This window comes from Mesocricetus auratus, unplaced genomic scaffold (assembly GCF_017639785.1).
Source record: "Mesocricetus auratus isolate SY011 unplaced genomic scaffold, BCM_Maur_2.0 Super-Scaffold_15014, whole genome shotgun sequence".
Taxonomy (NCBI): Eukaryota; Metazoa; Chordata; class Mammalia; order Rodentia; family Cricetidae; genus Mesocricetus; species Mesocricetus auratus.
The window spans coordinates 18,729,164-18,741,296 of NW_024429186.1; the positions used below are offsets into that span (position 1 = coordinate 18,729,164).

Genomic DNA, 12,133 nt, shown 5'->3' on the forward strand with positions numbered 1-12,133 from the left:
GGTAGCAGCTCTGGACAGCCCTGCCTACAGAGAGGCTGGGAGAACAATTCAAAGCCGGCTAGAAGAGGGGCCAAGAGACCCACATTCATGCCCAGGAGACCCGAGTCCTTCTCCCAACTGCATCCAACCAGGCCTGAGACTCAGATGAGGAGCCGTTTCCTGGGTTACCTACGGCTTCCTTTGTGAAAGTCAAGGGGGTGGAGTGAGATGATGCCCAGGGGTCCCCTCAGCTCCCAGGCTCTACTCCACCCTTCCCTCCACTGTTTTGTTTTCAGCTGTCTTCTTTACTGGTCCAACTAATCGCTTCTGAAAGTGCTGTGTGTACACTCTAGTCTTGTAAAAAATGACTTATCAAGGGCCTTACAGACTCTCTCTTGCATTTATGGAGGCCAGCAACCACCGTTCCTAGGAGGGATGCTCTCAAAGCCTGGGAGGTTCACATCACTAGCCTTGGTACAGTCCCAGAAGCCAGCCCTGTAATGCATGAGACAAGACAGCCACACTTCATTATGTGACCTGGAATGTTACTGCTCCAGCCCAGGCTCCGAGATGGAGTTCATATCTCCAGCTTCCTTTCCACTGTCCAGAATGATTACCCGTGGCCTCTCAGTTAACAAAATGAGAATTTATTAAATTTTTAGTTCTAATAAATAGTGGCCTCTACAACAGGCTCCAAGCCCTGGTAAAATGACATATTCTGTGTAACCATCTGAGAGAACACTTTAGGCTGTGGGCTTTGGTTACAAAGGAAGTTGCTCTCCTCCCTTGACTCACTGCCATCAACCTGCTGCAGCTTAAAGGCTTGAAGATGAATTAATTTTCTTATCACATAAGATCCCAAAGATACATTAGCCAAACAGGAAACAAAACAAACAAAAGAAAACAATAAACAAAAGACTCCCAAGCCAAGAAGCAGGTATAAAGACTAGATTAGATGTTTCTCCCCATCTATGGAACCATCCACAAATATGTTTGGAAGGAAGCCCAGTAAAAAGAAGGCCCAGACACAATCTGGAATGTTCATTCTCTTTTCTTGAGGGGCTGGGTGAAGTGGCAAACTCAGCCATTCACAGTTTCAGGCTAGAATTGGCTCGTCAGGACTCTCCTTCCAAGTGATAGACATCAGAAGGGAAATCAAAGTTGGAGGGAAACCCATCTTCCTCAGACAATTAAAACTCTTGGGGATGGCCAGTACCTCAGCAATTCCAAATATGAAACTTGGAATTCAAGAGTAAAATAAGAGGCAGACAAGGAGGTTCCAGTCCCCAACCTTGAGAGGTTACTGTTGCCTGAGGCCAAGGTCAGGACTTGAGAGGCGAGTTGCAACAGCCAGGGACTCCGCTGAGCTCACTGGGGGCAGGACAGTGTCTTATCCTCCACTTGCCCCTGTGTCTCGTCATCTAGTAGCCACTTCTGGTCCCTACCTGTCTCCACTGGTCTCTGCCAACCTGTTATTCATTACCGCAAAGGCCCCCACACCCCCTGAGAACTCATCATCTCTGGAGGACACATTGGGCTGGTGGGGTCCACCATTAGCCATCTCGCACAACTGCTTCTGCAGGATGGCCAGTGAGACCTTGTTGGTGTCCTTCATGGAGATCATCTCCCCTGAGAGACGTCGCCCGTCAGTGTCACTGTCCATCACCCCATCCGTCTCTATGGAGATGTTGCACCTGTTCCGGATGTTGCCGGGCATCACCACATTCCTCCTGGACCGCAGGAGTCCTCTTTGGCATTGTGGGAAGCACCCGCTATCCAGTTTCCTTAGGATCCAGTTCACAGTCTGTTTGATGAGGATGGAGATGACGTTAAACAAGGAGTAGATACAGCAGACGCCCATGAGGATGAGGAAGAAGTTGGCAAAGCGGTAGAGCCCTTGGCTCTCATACTGAGCATTCTGGCTGCTGACCAGGTCCCCAAAGCCAATGGTACTGAAAGCCACGAAACAAAAGTAGAGTGAGTCAAAGTAGCTCCAGCCTTCCATGGTGGCATACAGAGCCGAGGCTCCGCAAGAGATAGCCACTGACGCCAAGCATAGGATCAGCATGACGTAGTACACAGAGGGCTTCCAGCCAGCCAGGCTATCCACCTCGCCCTTTGCAGGGGCCTTCATGTTGTCCTGCGTCACTGCCCCACGTCTCCGCAGCTGCTGCTGGTGACAGGATCTCATGACGCAGGCGATGACGGTGATCAGCCGCTCCAGGAAGAGGTTGAAGAAGAGGATGGTGCTTGCACATCCAATGAGGCCGTAGAAGATCAGAAAGATCTTCCCTCCAATTGTGGCTGGGGTTGTCATCCCAAACCCTGACGAAGACAAAAAGCAGAGGAGAAAAGAGTGAGCGAGAACTTGGTTGAGAGTGGGGTTGGTAGATGGGCTTGGAGGCTGATGAAGGACTGGAAGAAACGGTGCTATAAAATCCCTTAGCCCTAGCCTTGCTAGGAAAGCAGAGAACCCCCATCTCCATTGGAAGGTTGTCGTTCAGCACACGGAGCTGGATTGCTGCAAGCCCATAAGGTGGTACTGTGCAGGGCAGGAAAAGACTCCTCTTCCTCTGAGTGCATCCAGCCAAATAGTGACGAGGGTGTGACTAGATTTCAGCCTCCTTTCCTCCTTTTGCTGGATGTCCCTTGTACACTATGGGACGCCAACAGCCATAATCAACAGACCCTGCTTAGAGATGCAAAGACTGCTACAAAAATAAAAGCTTATGCAGACTTGTAAGAATTTACTCATTCCACAAACACAGAGCTGGGGATAAAACCAGAGCTCCTGTCTCCCCGGATATCTGGTTCTGTAAGGCGACTAGTGAATTGTGTGTGAAGTATTGGGCTTAGAAGTGGTACAGGGCTCTGTGGCAGCTGTTGAGAGGGGCACCCACCTAAGACTTGCGGTTCTAGGAAGATTACAAAGAGGGTTCTTGAAACCAAGGAGGTATTGTACAGGCAGATGGTACATGCAAGTAGTAATGGCAGTCCCTTTCCTTTCTTCTCATTTGTATGTGCACATATGTGGTAAGTGTGTGTGTGTGATGTGTGTGTGCACACACTTGCATGTGTGTATGTGTGTGAGTGTGCATGTGCACTTGGGTGTGTGTATGTGTTAAGTGTGCATGTGCACTTGCATGTGTGTGTGCACTTGGTGTGTGCATGTGCACTTGGGGTGTGTGTATGCACTTGGTGTGAGTGTACATGTGCACTTGGTGTGTATGTGTGAGTGTGCATGTGCACTTGGTGTATGTGTGTGTGCATGTGCACTTGGTGTGTGTGTATGTGTGAGTGCATGTGCACTTGGTGTGTGTGTATGTGTGAGTGTGTATATGCACTTGGTGTGTGTGTGTGTGTATGCATGGGGACCAGAAGTTGATGTAGGGTATCTTCTTCAACTGCATTCCATTTATTCAGGAGGGTTTTTCACTGAAACTGGGACTCACTGATTCCTGCCAGTTTGGCTAGTCAGCTTGCCCTGGGGATGCCCAGTCTCTGCCTCTTGCATACTGGAATCACGGGCAGTTGCCATGCCCACCCTGCTTTTTCATTAATTCTGCAGATCTGAACTATGGTCCTCACATGTTTCTCTCTATTTTCAAGTTCAACTTTCTCATTGTGTCCTGTTACTGGGATCCCAAGCCTCAGCCATCATCCTTTCCTATTAACCCCCCCCACAGTCAGTCTCTTTTCTTGTTGCTATGGACAACCAGTGGCTGCCTGTCCTAGGTTCCCTGGGTAATGGTCAGATCAGATCTTGGGATGTGTGGGTTTCAGGGGTTATGCCTTCATGGTGTCCTGAGATGAAGTCAAGGGACCACCTTTCCCAGGCACCTGATCTGTGCAATCAATTATTCAACTAAAGTCATGGTTCTCAGCACACATGGCTCTCAGCTGTGTCTAGTTGGGAAGCTAAAGGCCTCAAAGCAAGATAATGAAGGAAGATGCTGAATTCTGCTTCTAGCAAAATAGGATAGAGAGGAACAGATGGGATTCTGGAAAAGGAAGAAGTGAAGGGCAGAGAACAATGGAATGGAGATTTTGAGGGCTAGGACCCTTACTGGTGGAGAAAAAAATCAGAATACCACATCTCCTTGCCTTAAAAATCAAAGTGCTGTCAGCCACCTTGCAGTGGACGATCTGACTTACCTCCATTATATATAGAAATGTGTGGTTCTCTCTCTGGTTAGAATATCAATTCTTAACCTCAAGCTCAGATGAGGTGGCTAGAGTTGTAGAGACTTGAGTTTGATGAGTTAAGTGCATGGAGTTGAACAAGTAGGCTTCAAACAACACCATGTTCTATTCAGTCCAAAAGAACACTACTGAGTCATCAGTGTGTCAGGCAATTAGTTCCTGTTATTGGAGGAACTTGGAGCTACTCTGATGGACTCGGTGGATTCCCTGAACCAGTAGAGCTTGTGTTTGCTCTCTGGAGAAGACAGAAAGCAGATGACTCAGCCTGTGTACTGTGTGTTTGGGCCACTGCTATGATAGAAATGGTTTTATCGACCCAAATTCCCATGTTGATCTTCACCCACAAAGTGACGGTTTTAGAAGATGAACCTTGGTGAGGTTATTAGCTTATGGGGGTGAGACCTTTATGGATGGCATCTGTGTCCTTGTAAATGATACCTTGGGAGTTAGGATGTGACTCAGTTGGTAGACTGCTTGCCTGATAAGCTGGATATGGTAACAGGTGCCCAGCATGTAGAAGATGGAGCCAGGAGGACCAAAAATTCAATGTTAACTTAGACCACACAGTGAGTTCAAAGGCAGCCTGGCCTAGACAACAGCAACTACAACAAAAAACACCCTGGAGAATATCACCCTTTCTGCCATGAGAGAACACAGCAAGGATTCCATGAGAGTCTTGACCTTGAACTTCCAGAACTGTGAGCAATATATTTCTCTGTTTGTAAGCCAGCTTGGGGGCATTTGTTAAATACAGCATCCAGAATGAATTAAGACAGCTATCCAAGATGATCCAGACAGCTCCTTTCATGAAGAGCTGTAAACAATGTCTACTCCTTGCTTACAAGGTTCCAATGACAAATCAAAATATAATAATCTGCTTATAAGGTCCCAGTGACAAACCAGACTATGATTCCACTGAACTTCACCACAGGGAACCAGGGAGTTTACTGGGCTTATTTATAGCATGCAGGGTGAGAGGTTGGTTCTAAAAGCATGGGTGACTATCACAGTGGAAAGTCTTCACCCAGCTTGGGTGATGCCTCCCCATAGCCACATCAATGGAGTGTTGGTTAACCTTCTCCAGCCTAGATACTGGAGCACCTCCTGAGACTCCAAGGCCATATGCAACTAGGGCAGAGTTGCATAAGGTGGCTGGGAGGAATCGATAGCATCTCAGGCATGGTTTACTGACTCTCTCCAACATCTCCTTCTCTATGGAAGTCAATTGTCCCTGAGCTCCATGTGATGAAGGTCTCTTGTAAACAGGCACAGTTGATCTAGGGAAAATGCTGACCATTGACCTCAGAAAACCCACATCAATGCTAGGACAAATGAACTCTTTTCAAGAGAAGCCACAATGAGTCAAGGGGTAAAGGCAAGCATAGAGTTCTCTCACCACAGGGGGTCTGATGAAGCCTTACTCTGGGCAGCATGACCTAGGCACCTTTGGGTACAGTGATGACACTGAGAAGTTTGAGGAATTGACTGTTTTTCCAATGAACAAGGCTTTTAGTGATTTGGTGACATGCTCCAAGGATTGAAAGTTTCTGGATTCTATCTGTTGACTTGGTTTTATAGGATTTCTTAAGTAAAGAAGAAATCATTATGACTTTTGGTCACCTGCTGGGCTTACTGGATCACAGCCATCTCTTCAATCAGCCAAAGTAACAGAAAATGGTAAGAGCAGAGGCATCATGGACAGCAGAGCACTGATGGCTTGGGAAATAGTGCAGTAGGTAAAAATGCAGGACCTGAGCTCAACCCCAGAACCAGTATATTAAAAAGCCAGGTATGGTATGTGACTGTAATCTCAGCACCAGGGAGATGGACACAGATGGATCTCTGGGACATCCTTGCCAAGCCAGCTAGCCTACTTGGTGATTTTCAGGTCAATTAGAGACCAATGGTGGATAGCCATGAAGAACAACACCTACACACCTACACACACCACACACTGGGAACAATGTGGTCATTATACACTTGAACTCTTAGCAGTCTTGATTCTCAGTGCAAGACCCGCACAAGACTAGGCCCATTAACATTCTGTCATGGAGTGGGGAAAGTTCATGAGGTCCTATGCATGAGTTAATTGAGGCGGATCTGTACTGTACAAAATGGGGAAAGTGAGCTGAACATAACCATTCATTGCTTTCCGATTCCTGATTGTGACCTGTTCCTGTCCTTCCAGCTTGCTGGACTTCCCTGCCATGATGGACTGTCCCCTTGAACTGTGAGCTGAAATAAAGGCTTTCCCCTTTGAGTTGCTCTTTTTTCCAGACAGAGTTTCTCTGTGTAGCTTTGGAGCCTGTCCTGGCACTTTCTCTATAGACCAGACTGGCCTCGAACTCACAGACTGCCTCTGCCTCAAGACTCTTTGCTGGAGTATTATAGAGCAAATACTATCCAGCACTCTAATTCACTCATTAACAAAGAACCTCTCTGACTGCCAAGGACTCCATTCATAACCACTGTCCTATTACTGCACCTAATAAAAATCTCCCCTAATTTCCTAAACATCAAATAAGCCCGATCTGTTTACAGCTCTCTGAAAAGTCTTTCTACAGGTCACTGTATGAACTGGATCTCACACAGCACACACAACTCTTCTGTCTCTTTTAATTGTTAACTGTCACCCACCACCATCATTTCCCAGGTAAATGTTTCCTAAAGAGAAAATTTCTAGAAACAGAGGAGGGAAAGCCTCTTGTTGTGTTCTGAGAGTGCCCCACTTTTGGCTACTCACATTCTTCAAAGGCACCGAGAAATTGACACAAATTCTCTGGAATCAAATTGGGACTATGTACTGGTTACCATAGGTCCATAGTGACATCAGTTAACTACAAAACCCAAATATCAGACACAAGACTAAGGCCCCGCATGCCCACCACGTTATGGGTTTTGCATCTGAAATCTCTCAAAGGTCGTGTGTCAACACCTTGGCTGCTGTCCTCTGGTGCAAGTGCCTTTGCCACTGAGTCACCGTGCTTATGTGCTTACCCTAAGTCTTTATTTTTCAAGACAGGGTCCCTCTGTGTAGTCCTGGCTGCCCTAGAACTAACTTTGTAGACCGGGCTGACCTCAAACTCACAGTGAATCTTTCCTTTTAAGAGTTCCTTATTTCAAATACTTTGCCACAATAATGGAGGCCTAAATAATGTGTCCCCCAGCCACTGTAATGTCACATCATAGGAAATTAAATGGCATAGTCACTTAAACTGGTCTGTATTTCATGTTTTAAAGCCATCAGATTTACCTCTCCTGGACTGCCCTGTCCCTAACTTTGTGCTTCATAGGCTAATATAACCCCTTCACATGTGCTGTGACTGGCTGATAAACACATTTTAATAGCTGTGTAGATGCAGTTTGCAAAGCTGATTCCTTCATCTAATGAGTATGTAAGAAGGATGCCCCCATGCCAGGCTTGAGCTATTCTGAAGACGTCAGCTGTGCCCACTTAACAGTTCCTTCCATCATGAAGAATTCTTCGGATATAAAACACAAAGGTTGGTGGATAAAGAACCTAACTAGTGTCTCCTAAAGCAAACGCTTTAAGGACAGAGATTTAATACCCAAGGTCAAGTGGTCCTAGCCAAGACATGCTTCCTCTAGGAAGTCATCACTTGGCTTTGAACCTGGTCTTGGAGATGAAGTACCAGAGACAATACAAGTAGTTGATAAAATCAGGCCAATCAGTTTTCTGAGTCACCTCCAATGGCTGATGCTGTTGTCTGGCTTCAGGCAGGATGGAAGCTCTGTAAGGCAGTTAAAATCTTGACAGATAACTGGGTGGATCTGGGGTAAGTGAGAGACACACGGTCTGGGCTGGATGGGGCTGCCAGGGCCTTTTCAGAGAGCTCTACCTCTTGCCTTTCATCCTTGCTGGGGGCTCCCTCTGCCTATTGGTGCTGTCACCACTCTGTCACTGACACTAGACTCCGGTTTCTAACCATTCCAGTATGAAAACCAGAGAATCAGCACCAAAGTGGGATTTCCGAGGCAACCAGCCCTGTGGGCCCTCATTCTCTTCAGCATGTAAATGACTGGTGCTGAATGACTCAGCCAGGATCCTGTAAGCCAATAATAACACTTTGTAAGATGTATGTATTCTGTCTGTCTCTCTCTCTGGAGAACCCTGACTGAGCCAAAGAGATAAAGAAGAGTGAACTAAAGCTCACACAGGCAGAGCCTGTGAGCTGCAGCAGGGCCTGCACACTCCCCAAGGAACTTGTTAAAGAGTGCACTACCCAAGTCTCACAATCCAATTCAAGAACCAGAGGGAGGTAGGGTTGGATACCTGTATTCCAAATGGCTTAGAGTAATTCTGTGACAAGGGCAATAGACCTCACCTGCTAGGTGGTAGAAGCCTCTATTGGCTAGGGTCACAGCTCTGGAGGGAGACAGGGTTGATTTAGGGAAGGCAAAGAGATTCAGAAGAGTCTAAAGTAGGTCACCCCCTAATGTCAGAGAGGCATTTCAAATGTTATATCAGAACCATCTTCAGAAAAGTTGGGTTAACCATGTGCCTCATGGTAGATATGACAGTAGTTTGTCCTTCTTTGAATTAAAATGATTTCTAAATAATTGGGGCACTTTCTACTTACCCATGAGAAAGGAAATGGATAGAAGGAAGAACTACTTCCCAGGTGTTTTCTGTTACTGTCTCAAAATACCTGAGACATTTCATAATGACAAGACGTTCATTTAGCTCACAATTCTGGAGGCAGAACCTTTGGAACCAACTTTGTTGAGGGCTCTCCTGCCTTCATCATGTCAAGGCAGACATTATTATAGAGGGAGCAAGTATAGAGGGAGTGATCGTGTGGTAAGACAGGAAACAGAAGCGAGGGTGGGGCCAGCTTGCTTTTTTTTTTTTTTGAGACAGGGTTGTAGTCTTGGCTGTCCTGGTGCTCACTATATAGACCAGGCCGGCCTCAAACTCAGAGATCTGCCTGTCTCTGCCTCCTGCGTGCTGGGATTAAGGCCACGATCTTGCCTTTTTAAAAAAGGAACTCACTCTCTCATGAGAAGTCAACCAATTCCTTGTGGAGGGCTGCACATTCCATCGCTTCCCAATGCAAATCCTCCACATGGCTACACTAGGGACCAAGTCTTCACACACAAACCACCGGGGGGACACGTTCAAGCCATCTAGACCACTCTACCCGCCAATCTGTCTTCTATAGTGTGGGCCTTCTGCAGGTGCAGGCCCAGTTGGGTGTCGTAGAATGAGGTTTTAGCTTATGGGAGATGAGAAGGAGGAGGAAGAAAGAGGTACAGGTGTGTGACTGAGGACTGAGGTGCACGCGGGTTCTGAAGTGGGTTTCCAAGTGGGTGTGTCTACTTGCGGGTTTGTGTTCCATGGTGGTCAGTGTCAATGTGGGTTGTACTCTAGGTTTAAAAGTGGCTTGTTTCGCTCTTCCTACTATGCCACACATTCGTGCCTGAGCCCAGTCTCCTGCTTGGATAATAAGGACAGCCTTGGGGTTAAAGAATCACTGTCTGAGGCTTTCCCTCCCATGACACAAAAGCTGGTTGACTTGGCCATGTGAAATCACAGACCTGAGTTTGAATGCCAGCTGCAGCTACTCTGTGTAGCGGAGGAGAGAGGCTGACCTAATGGATTCCCTCCTTTGTTATGCGGACTGTTGGTTCATGAGTGGTGACCCTCTCGAGTCCCTGAGAGGAAGGCCTCTTGACTGCCGCTTCAGCTCTTGGAGGCAGAGCAGTGTCACGAGGAGGAGGATGAGCTATGATGACAGAGGTCATAGGCAGAGGCCTTAGCTGGAGCCAGGCACTGTGTTCAGTGGTGACCATGTTTCATATGGGAACCCCTTGCCCATCACAGGGGAGACACTGACAGGCTGAGTTCTGCAACCTGCTCGGAGCCACCGAGCTAGTTCCGTGGCAATCTGGGTTCTAGTCCCAACCATCCTCACCCTAAGTGCATCATGGAACATCTCCTCGTTCTGGTTTTCCCTTTGATAAAGTGAGTGTGAGGGACCCAGGCGAATTCTAAGACCTATTGGGTTAAAACACTCTGCGATTTGGATGCTGAGGCATGGATCTGGATCATTCTTTGTATTTGCTCAGTGCAGAAAGGTGAGCCCCGGGCATCTGCCCGGCTTCTTGCCATGCCAGTCAGGCAGATCGCCTGTTTACCCGAAGACTAACTCCATCTATGACATCTGTCGAGTGAAAAAGGCATTGCAGACTGACTGAACACACTCTCCAGGGTCCCAAGTGAGCCAGAGGGCCGCAGTGTCTACCTTATCCCTCAGGCACTAATGCCCCATCATAATAATTGCTTCGGATGGAGACGCTATGCACTCTTCCTAAAGTTAAAGGTATTTTTGGAATTTGATATTCTTAAGGTTATGACTCCTCTTTCATTTTAATAACAACAAGCTACCTTTGACAAAGGATTGGGAATTCTTTTAATAGGGTAAGCCATTTTCCAGGTAGCTTCTGGATTAGACTTAAGACTTTAGCAGTAAGTACTTTATAAGGAAGGCTTAAATTATTGCTATCCTAACTATAAAAGCTGATAACTGAGATGCGACAAATTGCAATCCTCTAAATCAGTCGCCTTACTATGAATTGCAGTCATTTTTGTACTCAAGTTACAAACACTGGCCTCCTGGGAATCAGAACACACCAGCTCCCAAAGAGGAATTTAAAATTTCATTTCCTTGAGACACAAACAACAAACAGGGACTTCTTGTTACGTGTTTTATGCTTTTCAAACCCTTTTCCTCCTCGAAAACATTTGTTGGAGTGACAGTTGGACCTAGCTCTGGTAGCAATAAATGTGGTCATTGTTTCTGACTTCATCCTCATTTAAAACGGGGTGGGGTGGGGGGGGGGAGGAGCATGTGACTTGCTTATCTGAAGGCAGCGTCCTGATTCTAGGGCTTCCTAACTTTTAAATCTTGAAAGTGCTTCTTAAAAGCAAGTAGATATAATTATGTTCTCTCCTGCACTAAATTGCCCTCCCCCAGACTTGGAAGAAATGGTTCAATTAAATAGATTGTTACCACAGTGCAGGGCACATGACTGAGGAAGCTGCATCTTCCTCAGCTCCAGGGGGGAGGATCTGGCCAAGGCATCATGAGGAGTTGTCAATAAAGAAGACAGCTGGGTAAAGCCTCCAGAGCTCTGTCTGCCATTTTGAATTTTCTGCTCCTAGAACCTCATCTTTCCTATCCAGCAGCCTCTTATATACCTTTAGGGTACCCTCATGCCCTCAGAAACCTGCAGAACCTACAGAACTATGAAGCTCTCTGGCCTTCATGGTGCCATCTCGTAACCAGAATAAGGGTGGCTTAGGGAGGCTGAATGACACCATCAGGGTATGAGGTAGAGAACCTTGCATTTCTGGAACAGGCATGCATGCAGGATGCCAAGAAGTACCCAAGGCCACAGTTCCTGCATGGCCTCACTTGATAGCCAGGGCCTTCGCTGAAGCTCAGTTTCCAGCAGCATCCCCACCCCAGAGGATGGGTCTAAGGCTCAACTGGTAGCAGTGTGGCCATAGGCCCTGCTGTTGGGTGCGTACTAGATCATGCCATCATTGCGGGCGTCAGTGTGGGTGGAGACTCGGAGCTTAGCAGGCCTGGCATTGCCTACCAGGAACCCCCAGGGGAATGGCTGGTGCAGCCACAGCCTGGCGGTCCTTGATTTTCAAGAAGAAACAATTCTTAGAGTATGCCTAGAACCAGGGGGATATCAATTTTCTGTAGAGTTTCAGTGAACTGTTGAAATGGTGCAGACATGTAAATAAGTTAGCTTAATCAAGTTCAAGCAGAAGAAATAGGAAATCATTACCGAGGACCAAGAGACAGTAGTACAAAAGCAAACGCCTAATTGACAAAGCCACAGTCAGACCCTAACTACTTCAAGATGCTACCCAGTGCATCCCATCCCCATGGCAGAGAAGTTCACAGAGACGGTG

General features: G+C 47.0%; 1 protein-coding gene across 1 annotated transcript in view; it reads right to left on the bottom strand.

Annotated features, from left to right (window-relative positions):
• Nucleotides 1-610: 610 nt before the first annotated feature.
• Nucleotides 611-12,133, bottom strand: part of Kcnk13 (potassium two pore domain channel subfamily K member 13) — a 91,224-nt gene continuing 79,701 nt past the window's right edge. Inside the window, exon 3 of the mRNA XM_040742636.1 lies at nucleotides 611-2,304. Within this exon, the coding sequence (XP_040598570.1) occupies nucleotides 1,421-2,304 (884 nt within the window). The 3' untranslated portion in view covers nucleotides 611-1,420. The remainder of the gene's footprint in view (nucleotides 2,305-12,133) is intronic.